Here is a 14,547-nt window from a genome sequence, read left to right on the forward strand (position 1 = left end):
TTAAATCTAGAGCATTTCTTTGGGGCTAGCTCCCTGTGTGCCATCTTGCTTACTTCTCCTTTAGTCACATGCACACTAATCCACAAATTGAGGGCACACCCCATCTCAAGTTCATCATCAAACCTGAGGAGAGGGTTATTGGTTGCAGAAGGGACATCATGAAGTCACTGGCTTCCAGAGCCATGTTCTTAGGCAGATAAACTGATACTGCTACAGAAAAATCATAGCCAGCCTCTCTCCCTGTGCAACAAAGCCATGCTCATTGCCTTCTGGGTACTGGCCCTACCACACCTGGAGATTTGTCCTTAAGTCTACTTCTCCTGCTCTTCCAGTTATAACATGGAGGCTATACCCAATACTTAGACTGAACTTTGATTAGAGGAAAAGGGATGGTCTATCACTCCCATCATCCCTTAAAGCCCACTCTGCAGAAGTGCTCTCCTCCCTGCTATTTACTCCCATTTTTATAGCTCACCTTTATCCTTTGGATTATGTTCCTCTACGTTAGATTATTCCAAACTCTGTGCAAGTCCTGTCTGATCCTTATGCCAACAGGTTTGTGTCCTGATAGCTCCTGCCATTGAGAGGTTCTACCCTCCCATCTTATGGCAGCAAAGGACGAAGCTGTTGGCTGAAGGAGGCACTGGCTCCTCCAACTCCCTATTCCGATGTTAAGTTGAAAATTTTTAAAATCGGTTTTATATTGCACTGTTTTTCCTTTGTGTCTACTTGCTGCATTTCTCTCACTGTAGCCATTAAAAACCCCAAGTGGACAATTTAATTTTGTTGATAGTTCATTTCATTTTGAGGTTCTCATGCATTAGTACGCTGCTGCAATATCAGGGTGTGAACACTACAGAACATGTTTAATTTTCCCAAAGAGTTTTTCAACATTCAAAAGTTTAGGAAACACTGCCTTCCACCATGTTCAAAGATGACTGATTTTCTATTAAGCTAGCAACTGACTTGTGTGATAACTTTCAGCCCCCTAAGTTACCTTGGCTTTACCTTTAGAGAACAGAATTAGCACCTAAGGTTGAAATGAAACAAACCCACACAAAGGAGAGTGTGTTTAAAGCTAAAGTTTCCATGACAGCCTTCATGTACCAGTGAAGCTTACAAAATCCTCTATCAGAATGCCTTGCACTATAGTCTAAAACTTATATGACAGCGCTGGAAGAAGAAATTTTGTGAATACAGCTCATCTGTGACAATGGTTCACAATAGGCTCTGGAAACAAGCAGTTTCTCCAGCCTGCTGTATGACAAACTCTACAAAGTAGCAGCAGGCAGCTGTGGCAGAGCAGCATTGAAATGATGAGCAGCAATTTACTAACAGGCTCCCAGTTGCACCTGCAACCTCTGCAGCACAGGGACACCATGTCAGATGAAGAGGAATACTGAAGGCATAAGGAAATTTAAAGTATGACAACCCCACAGAAAGTAACAGATGGGGTATGAAAGAAATGTTACCCCACATTAATAAAAAATATGAGTCTTGCTAGAGCGAGGATGAATTCCAGTGTCAAAATGAAGTCAAGATATCATCCAGAGAAGAAATAATGCACTATTCTGGCAGTCAGGAAGTGCTAAGTGAAATTTTTTATTTAAAACTTTGCCAAAAAATGCAGACGTAGGTCAACTGGAACATTCGACAACTTTGTCCTGAATTCACCACAGTTTTGGTCAAAACAAAAACAATCAGAAAACTCAAAAGGTTAGATTTTTCCCATTCAAAACAACTTTTCATTTTGCAATTTACTTCATTTTATGTAAAAACAGGTAAAGAAATAACCTCAAATTCAACAAAACGTTTTTCAACCCAAACCACTGTAAAATTATTTTTGGTTTGACCCCGGAACAGAAAAATCAGTTATTCACACACCCTTAGTTCACTGACTTGTTTTGTGGCTTTGGCCAAGTCACTTAATTTCATCCTCACTTCATCTGAATAGTTTTAACTAAGTTTTTTTTTTAAGTTTTAACTAAGTTCTCTTACAATACTTTTGGTTTGCAAGTGAAGAGTTTTCTGACAAAAACAGTTGCTTAAGAAATATTATTGACTTCATTCAAAAGAACTGAAGAAACAGCCAGAGACTTCATATCTTAACTTGGCTCCATCTAGCTTTGCTCTGATTCAGATAGTGTAATGTACAATTTTTCATACTTCACATATGTACAGGTACATTCAGAAAGTATTTAACAGTAAAATAGCTTGATTTCTTCTGTAGAAATTAAGTTTTTTATGCTCCTGAATGCAGTCACTGTTCCAGGAATAAGAGCAGTGAACATCAGTAACTGCATTAACACTGGCACCATAGTGTTCCAGACGTACTAAGCATGTAATACCACACTTCATGCCTAAAAGATTTAATGTTCTAACATTTTTTTCATTTCACTACATCTATCTTGATCCACATGTTTATTTAAAAGAAAGAGGAGGATCTGTTCATGTTTTTCAATCTGGGGGGGGAAGAAGAGAAATAATATTAGCAAGCATGTTGCCAGTATTACATAAATGTTCATTTTTAAAATTAAATAAATCAACTTGAGAGCCAGTCACTTTTTTTTTTTTTTTTTTTTTTTAAGTAGTTCTAGGTACTACAAATGAATCTGAGTTCCCATGCTAGTTTAGTGGATTTACAATTACCTTTCCCTATTTTGTGAAAAAACACAACCCAGTGCACTAAATGATTTTGGCTGACCCTCTTTCTTTTTTTTTTTTTTTTTTTTTTTTTTTTTTTAAAAAGTGACACCCAAGGAGAGCACTGATGAGGTGCTAGAGATGATGATGTCAGGAGATCAACTGCCCAGGCCAACCGGAAGTTGCTTGTTTCCTGCAAGAGTTGCGGGATTTGGGCGTGTTAAATTCTCTCCTTGCTCCCATTTAGTGGTGTGCTACCTACCTCTATTCACTTCCTGGAAGCCCTTTGAAGTGTACTGAGTCTGTCTTTGCCCCATCTGTGTCAGGGGATTCAGGGCCAGCCTCCTTTCCATTCCCTCTTCCCCCTCCCCACACACACAAAACACAGAGGAAAGTCATTTAGAGGACTGGATGGAGAAATCTGGCTGGATTCCTCATGGCTACAGTTCAAAGGGCTACCTGGAAGAACATTATTTTGCTTCACACTGTAGTGGGACAGGGAAGGAGCAAGAGTAAGCTCAGTAACAAAATGGTTTTATTCTCTACCAACCTCTAAATGCCTTGCATCAGCCTTCCCTCTCTGAACTTCCCAGCTTCCAGGACAATCCCACTTCAGTAGAAACATTCTCCTTTCCCCCCAAAGTATCAGAATGTTTCTGGTCCTGCCTCCCAATTGAAAGCTATTAACTCCCACCAAACGTAGGGCTTTCTCCTTAAAAATGAGAATGGGCCTTTGAGACTCCCAAGTTTAAATTTAAACACCGATTTAACTTGTTTTATAAAAACCAAACAAAATCTAAGTCCACTTCTTACTTCTGAGCAAATCTGATTGATCTTCCCAAAAGCTCTTGAAGTGATTCATTTTAGTGATTTAATTTAAGATCCTGTTTCTAGTTTATTTCATTAGGCTAACTAGTTATCTGCTAAATTCAATCTGAAAAATAAAGAGTTTCAAGTTGCACAAATATCTGTTCAGACACACATGGTTTTGTAACTTTTGTAAGAGACACCACAAGCCCTGGAATTTAATTAAGCTTTAAAGCTTCAAAAACAATTGAGGGGAAATCTTGCCTTGGAACAAGCAAATGTAAGATTTTGCCCTGGATTTCCTGGCTTTTGTGGACTCTGAAAAATCAAGGTCTTAGTTCCATGACTACTCTGAACAGAAACCACTGCAGATACTAAAATATCCATCTATACTATTTGCAACAGACTTCATACTTTTTCTTAAACAAAACACACACAAAAAAGGCAGTGTGGAGGCATTATGCATGCCAAGATGCACCCATAGTTAATTTTTCAGGGGCACATTATAAATCCTTGTTTGTATGAAAAGGTTAGTGGTTCTTTTCTTTAAAGGTTTCAGGTTCTGCCAGCTTTATGTAGCCTTAATTCCTAAGCAACAGTCCCTAGAATGTTAATACTCCTACAAATAGACATAATTTAATATTGTTTTCATGTCAGCCAGTCAGATCGATAAAACTAATAATGGTATTGGACCTTTTCTTACAGATACATAGTAAGCAATTTCAGTGCTGAGGATATATATTTTGTGGTTTTCTTTTAAAAAAATAAAAATGAGTTCAAATCCAATGTCTTCATATCAGCAGCACATTCTGACTAGTTACTTCAAGTACAATGTGTTATACATAAATCTTATCTTTATGTCACAGAGGTCAGGGAATCTGTGATTTCCTGCGACCACTGTGGCATTTTCTGCTTCAACTAAGGGGTCGGGGCAAGAGCAGTCAGCCAGCAGGGAGCCCAGTGGCTCCCTGCCCCCATGGGCAGGGAGAAAAGGGGTCCTAGAACTCCAAGCTGCAGCGAGCAGTAGGAGAGTCCTGGAGCTTCCTGGCGGCAGGGGGGACCCCCAGAGCTCTAAGCCGCCACCCCAGGCGATGGGAAGCCCCCTGGAGCTTTGAGCTTCTGCCTTGGAGCTCTGCGCTATGGGTTCCACAGGGTGGGGGCCCACAGACCCAGAGCTCCCAGCCTCAGGCTCCCTGCCTCTGCAGAGGCAGAGGTGGGGGGACCCTGTACTGTTGCTCTCATCCCATCCCCACCCCACCCAACAGTCAGGCCCATTTTGTCATTTTACAGTTTGTGAATTTTTGTTTATTGCCTGTGACCTCTCCCCGACTTTTACTAAAAATAACCATGACAAAATCCTGACCTTAGTTATACATCATAAGAAGGAGTATTCATAGCAAATTCTCACAGTATTCACATATACCCTGAACATTCCTTTTTTTCTTGCATCTGTGATAAACTAGGAATTGACTAAAATTATATACCCAACCTATGTTTTCCACGTTGCATGACATTCTGAATTATTTGACCATGTAAAACATAAAAGAGAAAGTTCATATTTTTTGGAACACTTTTCAATGTTATAACCAGCCACAAATTAAAAAAAACAAACACCAAGACACCCTTTTCCTTGGCCTTTTTTAAAAAAAATCCATATTCAGAAAAGCAAAAGTAAATTTAGGCTGAATCTTACTTACTTGCTTTTTTAATTCTGTGCAACAGCAATTAGCCTCATTTGCATGGGCTACAAGAAAAAAAATGAACAGAAATGTGATCAGTAAAAATGACCATTGCCTCATGAATTGGCTGAATGCAATGAGATTTTAGAAGGAGAAAGGACATTAGTTCAAGCACACACACAACTCATTTTTAGCACTAGAATAAATTTAAGAATAAGACTATTTTAAGTGAAAACAAACCAAACAATTACCTTGGTGCAGAATACTTTGATTTCCAGAGTTGCTATATTTGGCTAAACCTTCCATTACTAATTTGTCAGCTATGCTTAGATTATGGTTTTCAAAACACTTCTCCACAGATACTGCATGAATATTCTTACTGATCCCTTGCACTGTAATCATGACACACTTATTCAATATTAATGTTTTTAGCAAATCTATTATTAATGGAGACCATTCCACAATTCCTGGAAAATATAAGAAGAGACAACAGAGTTCTAGTTTAGACTGTAAATAGTTAAATTACTTTTGTCTGCACTATCATTTAAATCTTAAAATTACATAATGCCATTAAAACCTGGAAAATGTTATAAAACTTTAAAAAAATTAATGCCAAAATTCAGCTTTATCATTAAATTAGGAGCAATCCAGATTTCTAGTTGTCTAATATTTTTCCTGCAGTACCTAAAGTAATTCAGAATATTTTCAAAATTAGTCCTTCTGGATTTGAAAATAGACTTTACAATGATAATCTGTGTAATCTTTTTTTGAGTCCTCAGCTAGACTGACAATAGAACAGAGGAGTTAATGGTAACAACATAAAAAAAAAATCTATGACCAAATAGTCATACTGCTAAATAGCCAACATGGTGCTTGGTCATGTTACTACCTGTAAGCGAACACTTAATTATCCGAAAAGGAAGCTTCAAGTAGCATGCAGTGATCGGCAGCACTCTAGAGAATGGTAGAGTTTCGATGTTTCCATAGTCTGCATATGCTACCTTCACTTCAGACTGAGAAACTCCTAGAACAATAGCTCTGTACCAATGGCCATCACCTGGGGAAAAAAAAATTGGAACAAAACATTTGAAGCCCTTCACCTTCAGACTAGGATACACAGTTACATAATAATCCATCTAATCTGTATAGTTTTCCAGAATTTAAAGGAGATTTTATTATTCAAAGTACATGGATACTGGAAAAGCAAAAACAGAAAATGAAACACTGTAATTGAAAAGTCCTAATTTAAAAAAAAATCAATGTAAGGAAAAAACTACGCTGAGTTACCGATCTTTCAAAAACCCCCAAACCTCAACTTTTCTTAGTTAAGAAATACAGTTAGTGTTCAAAATTGGGTCACGTGCCTTTTGACAGGAAAATTCACAGGAGAAGCCCTGATGAGGGCAGGTGGATAGAAGAGACTCAGGTTCATGTTGCAGGTTTCCTCCAAATTGTTCTATCTGAGATATGAGTTTGCTAGCCCAGTCACCCTGAACTAGGGAGTGGGGATGTTCCTCCCCATCTTACGTTTTACAAATCTCAAAAAATCAAAGTCATCCAGGTAAGGTTATGTGAACATACGCTGGCTCCACTGACTCCCATTCCAGCTTCTTGGGTGCACAGCTCTGTGATACAGTAGACACTTGTTTGCAGCAACACCTTGTAAGAGCAACTGGCACTTATGAGCAACATTTGCCCTGGGAACACTTCCCCATCTGTGAATTTTTGAACCTCCCCATTACAACAGCCACAGCTGCTTAGGAACGGCATAGCAAAAGGGCACCGATGTTTTGCTATTACTATGTGTCTACGATATTAGGAAAGTCTGGCATAGGAAATTGAGGGTCATGACCCACAGACCTTGAACCCAGGTCCTCAGGATCCAGAGGGCAACCACACTCTACCCCTCCATCTGGCAGCCTGCTTGCAATGGCTTACCTGGGATCCATGAAGCCCAGCCCCAGGGTGAGGTGCCATCCTGGAGGACCAATTGGCAGAGTCCCAGAGCAGCTAACTGGCCCACTGGCCCTACTTAAATCAGCAGCAGGAATAGAAAGCTGGCCAAACAACTGGGCTCCACCCTGCTCTGGATTGTGTACCTTGTGCTTCTTACTCCTGATGCTTGATCTCCTGGTATCCCGCCTGGGCTTAACTCCTGGCACTCCTCTTGTGGTTCTGGACCTCCAGTTTGTCTCCTGCTTCTGACATCCTGGTTTCCTGATACAGCCTAACTCTGGTTCCTAACTTGTGGTTCTGATCTCCAGTCTGTCTTCTGCTTCCAATCTCCTGGTATCATGACCCAGTTGACTCCTGTCTCATGACTGTGGATTCTGGCTCTGACTACTAGTTCTGGCTACCCACAACTTGGCTGCCCACAACCTGGCTGTGACAGCTTGTTCAGATCACAATAACTATAGGACTGAGCCCGGTGCAAGGAGGATGGACTCAAATCACCACCACAGCCACCAGAAACACTGAACTTGCCCAAATGGGCCCCCGTCTCCAGGCAGATAATCAAGCCGGCAGGCCCAAGTAATACAGCTGGTCTGGGACAACCAGAAGCTACAGGAGCAAATGAGGCATCTCAGTGCCAATACTACTGCACTGTGAATCAGCCTGCAGTGTCTTGCCCCCACCAGGGGCCTGCAATACCCTTGCCCAAACAGTTCAACGGGAACTGCCAGAGGTTTCAGGGCTTCACAAACCAATACCGTCTTCTGTTTCTGATGCGTCCCAAAAATCTATGTCTCTGACCAATCCAAGGTGGCCTTGGTAATTAGCCTGCTGACAGGAGATGCATTAGACTAGGCTTGCCTCCCTCCCACCCCCTCTGCTGGAAGGCAATTTCCCAGTGCTATTTAACTGGGATGCCTTTCTCCATAGAATCAGAAGATTAGTGTTGAAAGGTGACCTCAGGAGGTCAGTTAGTCCAACACCCTGCTCAAAGCAGGATCAACCCAATTAAATCATCCCTGCTAGGGCTTAGTCAAGCTGCACCTTAAAAACCTCTAAGGATGGAGATTCCACCACCACCCTAGGTAAACCCATTCCAGTGCTTCACCACCCTCCTAGTGAAAAACTTTTTCCTAATATCCAACCTAGACCTCCCCCACTGGAACTTGATACCATTCAATATCAATATCATCCAGGCAATATCAACCATCTTTGATAACCCACACCAAGTTCAAATGCCCAAGGCTGCCCTGAGAAGACTAGCTGGGCAGGTCACAGAACCCTCCTAACACAGCATACTTCCACTGCCTCACAATGGATACAGAGTGGAATGAAGCAGAGCAGCTGTACCAGTTCCAACAGGGCTTGCAGGAAGAAATCAAAGTCAAATTGGTCTTCAGAGAGACACCTATTGGCCTAGATGCCCTTGTGGACCTTACCATCTGCATAGGTTATCAGCTGCGAGAGAGAGGAGGACAAAAGAAGTTTCCTGCAGTCACTACCCATGTACTGTGACCTCATCCTCTGTATTGCTCACTGAACCTATGCAAGCTGCTCTGGCTCATCTAGCTTCCTCACACCTGAAGAAGATGAATGGTGCCCTCAGCATCACCTGTACTTCTACTATGGTGAATCTGGCCATGCCATCTCGGCCTGCCTAGTATACAAACTTTTAAACAGAAGGTTTTGTTTTTTGTTTTTTTTTTAAATTCAGAAAGGCCAAGCACCTCACTGCCCTACTCTGGAAATATGCCTGGTTCCACTGGTCGCCCAAGGCCCAGCAAGCATTTGAGCAGCAAAAGCTTGCCTTCACCACTGCTCCAGTATCAGCCAAGACATGATGCAAGTTTTTGTTATGGAAGCTGACACATGTAAGCACAGAGACTGGGGTAGTCCTCTCTCAAAGGCATGGAGCCAAGCAAATACTGCACCCCGTCACCTATTACTGGTGAAGCCTACCCTTGCTAAGCAAAACTAGACAAACAGACAAGGAGCTCTTGGCCATCAAGACTGCCTTTGAAGAATGGCGACACTACTTGGAAGGGGTCAGTCATCCAGTCCAAGTGTTTACTAATCACAAGAACGTGGAGTACCTGCGCAGGACCAAAGCCCCAAACCAACAGCAGCTCCAGTAGAGTCCTTTTCTTCTCCCCATTCAACTTTACATTGACTTACTGCCCTGGCACTAGAAATGGCAAGGCCAATGCCTTGTCCTGTAGATATGGCTCCGACCCCAAATCCCCAGTCTGGAACCAGCCCACATCCTCAAGTCCATAATTACTTCAATATGACTCATCACCAGTACCTGCTCACGCTTATCCACTCTGCCTCTGGAATTCCACCCGATGAGTTGGCTATTATCAACCAAGACCCACATGACCCCCAGGAGAGAATCACGTTTGTAAGAGGCTATCTTCAGCCACTAAATACTCAGCCACACCTCCCCTCTGGGTTGCTCCTGAAGAAGATTTCTTTGGATAACATATACATCTACTTAGGAATAAGGGAGTTCACCCAAGTGGCCTCACTGAATTCCAGTTTAGGTAATTACATTTCCCCTCCTAAAACTCCATGGATTTTCAGCTGCATGAGGCATTCCTTACTTTCTAGCCTAGAATGTCATGTATTGTTTGTATCTAAACAGAAGCCATATACAAAAGAAATATGGCCGTGTTTTGGGACATGTGAAGGATTTTACAAATCTCTCTTTTCTTTGGTTTGGACTTTGCCATCTATCCTTTATAGAATGCCCAAGTTTTGGTCCAGTAAAAGCAATTTGGATCACTTTTCCTTTTTTTAGAATTAACAAAAATTCTTTCACCTGCAAACTTGGCACAACAGGCTTCACCAACTTTTGGTCTGAAGGAGTGACTGTTCTGAGTGTTGCAGTATTCTACCAGTTCAATCATCAATCTATGCAGCTTCTCTTGATCTACTAAAAAATAAGTGATCAGAATCTGTTAGTACTGCACGAAGTTTCAATCATTACAGATATATATAACATAGGAAAGCATATTATTAGGCATGATTTTACCTAAGCTAGCTCAAAGATTTTAATAAAAATATTATACTTCTGCATTTTCTGAATTTTTCTTACTGTCTGAGATGTATTTGGTAGTCTCTCAATTCATTATTAAAATGTTAAACATCTTGCATCCCTGTCTTCCCAATATATCGTTACCAAGTACATAAGCCAAGAAATTTCTTCATTAACAATAAAGTACATATTGTTACTTACCTCTGGTTTCAGTTGGTAGAGCATAAAACAAGTCTGGGCTTATCACTTCCATTACACGGACTGACACAGTTTCATTGATAGGCAATTCTATTGTCTGCCACTGCTCAGATGAAGTTGCTAAAGTAGACACAAAGTATTAAAACACAGAGCAAACCACTTCTACAAATATATACAAGTACACCAAGTTGCACGTCTATTAACTTAAGTAATATTTCTTTTATCAAGATGTTCCAGTCACCTCAGTGTGATTGCAGTGAAATGAAAACTGAACACTGACACTAATACACTGGATATCCTGAGCTTCTTTCATTCTGTTCATGATCAAATATCTAATTTTCTTACAATCAGCATTCATTTTAATATTGTTGAAAATAAGATACTAGAAACAAATATGCAATAGAATCTTTAGTAGTCATACTTCAAGTTTGCTACAATTTTTTTACGGTATATTTATGTGCTTTAACACACAATCCCAATGACTTGCACATTTACCCATCTTTCGCATATAATGCCACCTGCAGGACAACTTGTGCCCAATCACAAACTTCATGATATATTTAAAACTAGATACATTTATTAATTCAGACATTTTCAAAATGAGAGTCAGACTGAGGGATATACAATTTTCTTATCATTCCAATCCAAAAAGAAGTTAATGATACTACTTTAGTTACCTTGAGACTCTATTTTGTCAGCAGATGTATTTGGTAGCCCATCTTTACTTGGCAGACCTTCCTTTAAAGCCAATTTTTCACTAATTAAAATTTCACTGATTATTCTTGGACAACCCGTGGAATTATCAATAAGCTCTATTCCAGCACCATTTTCGCTGAAAGAAACTACTCTGGCTTGAAGTTTAATTCCTGCAGTGCACATGTGAAATCTTGCTGTGGCTTCTGGGAGCCATTCCTTGTTAATAGGCTTTACACCTAAGGAAACAAGACAAGACTTAAAAAATAAAAAGCAAAACAAAACAAAAAACCAAACACCTTCCCATTCACAATTTTTAAAATACAAAATAAAACAGTATATTAGTTTTATCCAAATTTTTAAAATGTCCTGTTAGCTAGAAAGACCACTTTTGCTGCTATAAGGAATGTGTAATCTAAGTGCATCTAGTGCAAAATAAGCTGGGGCCCACCAAGTGTGTAATATCAATTCCTCTTAAAGGATCCTCCCCAAAAGCATAAAAGGACTCCTCAGTTTATTCATGAACCTATAACAAACTCTGCATGACTGTCAATGAGTCGATCTCCTCTGTACCTCTGTTACCATCGACGCCTGTAAAAGGGGATGGTACTACATAGTAATTAAGGGTTTGTAAAGCAGTTTAATACCCTCATTTGGAAAATACTAAAAAAGCAGAGTATTAATTGACTGGAGGGAGCAGCTGTTTTTGAGCCCCACCCACTGCTCCTCCTTATCTAATATATATAATTTGAGTAGTAGTTTAGGAATACATCCCTGTGAGCCCAAATCTTGCTTTTGGGAAAAAGGTGGGTCAGGGAAAATTCAGATTCCTTGCCAAATAACTAACTATTTCAATATTTATTAAACTAAGATGGGATCTTGAAACTTATTCACTTTGAGCGTGGTAGGGGGATTTATTCCAAATCAGGGCAGGGGAGGCAGAACCATAGTTCCACATCCACTCTGTACTGGCCTATATCCTGGAGTGGCTTGGCTCTCCACTGCCCTTTGTTTCATTTATACACAGCCTTAAATAACAATAAGAAAATAAACTTGGGTGGAGCTTGGAGTGATGCAGAATGTAGGAGATGAGAGCAGAGATATAAATGAGGTGTAATTTTGAAAAGTTTACAGGTGATTGGAAGCTTTGCCATTCAGTTCACCAACAGAAATCACTGGAGGTATTTAACATAAAAGAAATATGGTTGACACCACTATTTTTTTTTTTAAACACACATTTAGCTAAAACCATGCTACATTAGTGTACCATACCTCCAACTCCATATGATTTCTAAATATAAAAGAGCAGTTATGATAATTTCTGTACCTGCTAAGCATTCTACTTCTAAAACATCTTTAGATGAAGAATTTACCTGATAACCAACACTTAATTCCTTGAAATGGAAGTTTTAGGAACATGGATGAGATCTGTTTAAGTTTTTCTGGAGTTACTTCCTCAACATTTCCATAATCCACAAATTGCACTTTAATAGTTCCATCTGAAGAGACTTCTTTTACCAAAGCACGGTACCAGTTACCATCACCTACGATTTAAAAGAATTGTGATTTCCCACATTTACCCTCCTAAATCATAAGTAGAACTAATTTACTTTTACTTGGCAGAGATAATGAGCCTTAATTTCTGTTGCCTTGCTCAATATGTAGTCAGTTACATGAATTCAAAGTAGATGTAAAACAATGGCATTCTGATTTGGTAGCATTTTATATTCATTCTGCACTTGTTTAAGTGACTACACAAGGTGCAGGGCAATGGGCATTCAAGCCCTTTTCACAATATCAATAGCGTTTTCATCCAGAAATGAAACTACATCAAAAATAATGCAAGTAACCTATTAACATCCCATACAAACTAGTGGAAAATCCAATATTTACTTCTGGGAAAAGCAGCAACTTTCTCTAAGGTAATAATTAAACCTCTTTCTCTGTACTGTTTACTTCTGGTCAAACAATATATTAACAATAACCAATATTATGATTTACTTAAGTGTATATCAGATGTATATTAGATCTGAAAGGTTCCTAACTGTTCACTTACTGAAATCATTATTCACACATGGTTTACCACTGCCAACTGCAAATCCAATTTCCTTTCTTGTTCAACTTAGCAACACACCAAACATATTGAGACCATGCCCAAAATATCTGATAACGTTTAGAAAACCATATATTAAACAGAACATTCACGGAGTCAAAGATAAAGATGCATTTTCCATTAAGAACATTTTTGTAAATGAAAAAGTGAATAAGAGTAAATGGTGATATTACCTACCAGAGAAAAAGGCACAGCAAGGTTCTCCCTTTGAAGGCTTGAAAACACTAGCTGAAGTCTGCTGGCAGTATTCTGCCAATGACTTGTTGAGTGCATTTAAAGCAAGTAAGTCTAAACAGAATGTAAAAAACAACCAAACTTAATACACCTTTTGAAGCAGCAGGTCAGTGGTATGGAGTTACCAGGCACAAAGAAGATAATGTCATGCGGAATGTCAATCTTGTTTATTGGGTCCAATTAATAGCATATTTAAGAAAGATATCTAGAAACTCAAGATGCCCATGATTTAGGGCAAAATAGTATTAATAAATTCATGTATAAAAATCTAGTACTGTTAGATTTAAGTGGCTGTATTTTATTGGTCAACTAAAACTATCAGAAATCTCTTCCCCATGCAGGTACTTGTAGGCCAGGTCACCTTTTAACCTTCTGTTGGATAACCAAACAACAGCTGGATCTAAGAAGCTCAATAAAACTTCTTCCAGCACTTGAAACATTCTTGTACCTCTTTTCTGAATCCTTTCCAATTTTTAAACATTTTTTAGAGTCCTGACACCAGAATAGTACACAATATTCCAGTAATGATTTCAATAATGCTGATTACAGGGGTAATGCCACATCCCTATTCCTACTTGATGTTCCCTGGCTGAGGCATCTATAGGTTGCATTAGTCCTCCTTGCTGCAGCATTGTACCAGGAGCTCATGTTCAATTGTTTACCTAGAATTACCCTTAATTCCTTTTCAGTGTCACTGCATCCAGGATACTATCTCCCATCTTGTAAATGTGACAAAAATTCTTTGTTCCTAGATATCTGATCTTTCATTTGTTTGTATTAAAATGCATGTTCAAATTTCGACCTATAGGAGTAGTATAAACTAAGTAGGGCGCTCAGAAGCTTTAAACATGAAAAGTCCAGTAGGAGCATTGGTGCATGAAAACTACATTGATCCCATTCTAAAATATTTGTACAAGTTAATATGCAACAAGATTAAGGATGAGGAGATACAGAGTATACAAAAATGAAGGCTGAGGCAACTTACCATCATCTTTTAAGATCTGACAGAAGAACTCTCCTGGATTGTTCACCGTACACAGCATGACATCTAATGTCTGTTTAAAAGTCAGCTTAACCCATGTGCAATCTATTTTATTTACTGTTTCTCCTACAGCTCAAGAGTGAAGGGGAAAAAGAAGAAAATAGTCAAACATAAAAGACAACATTATAGGGAAAGAAAATGTACATTT

General features: G+C 39.4%; 1 protein-coding gene across 4 annotated transcripts in view; it reads right to left on the reverse strand.

The window, feature by feature from the left end:
* Positions 1-1,586: 1,586 nt before the first annotated feature.
* Positions 1,587-14,547, reverse strand: part of TDRD1 (tudor domain containing 1) — a 48,429-nt gene continuing 35,468 nt past the window's right edge. For 3 of the 4 annotated variants that reach the window (XM_067537170.1, XM_067537168.1, XM_067537169.1), the window contains exons 16-25: positions 14,343-14,471; positions 13,301-13,411; positions 12,384-12,554; positions 10,995-11,249; positions 10,321-10,437; positions 9,904-10,017; positions 6,019-6,186; positions 5,381-5,596; positions 5,148-5,194; positions 1,587-2,462 (exon numbers count right to left, since the gene is read on the reverse strand). In XM_067537170.1, coding sequence (XP_067393271.1) covers positions 2,370-2,462; positions 5,148-5,194; positions 5,381-5,596; positions 6,019-6,186; positions 9,904-10,017; positions 10,321-10,437; positions 10,995-11,249; positions 12,384-12,554; positions 13,301-13,411; positions 14,343-14,471 — 1,421 coding nt within the window. In that variant the 3' untranslated portion in view covers positions 1,587-2,369. The remainder of the gene's footprint in view (positions 2,463-5,147; positions 5,195-5,380; positions 5,597-6,018; positions 6,187-9,903; positions 10,018-10,320; positions 10,438-10,994; positions 11,250-12,383; positions 12,555-13,300; positions 13,412-14,342; positions 14,472-14,547) is intronic. The other variant, XM_067537171.1, reaches the window with a different exon arrangement.

The sequence above is a fragment of the Emydura macquarii genome, unplaced genomic scaffold, assembly GCF_026122565.2.
Source record: "Emydura macquarii macquarii isolate MOO-44397 ecotype Brisbane River unplaced genomic scaffold, CSIRO-AGI_Emac_v2 contig_3692, whole genome shotgun sequence".
Classification (NCBI taxonomy): Eukaryota; Metazoa; Chordata; order Testudines; family Chelidae; genus Emydura; species Emydura macquarii.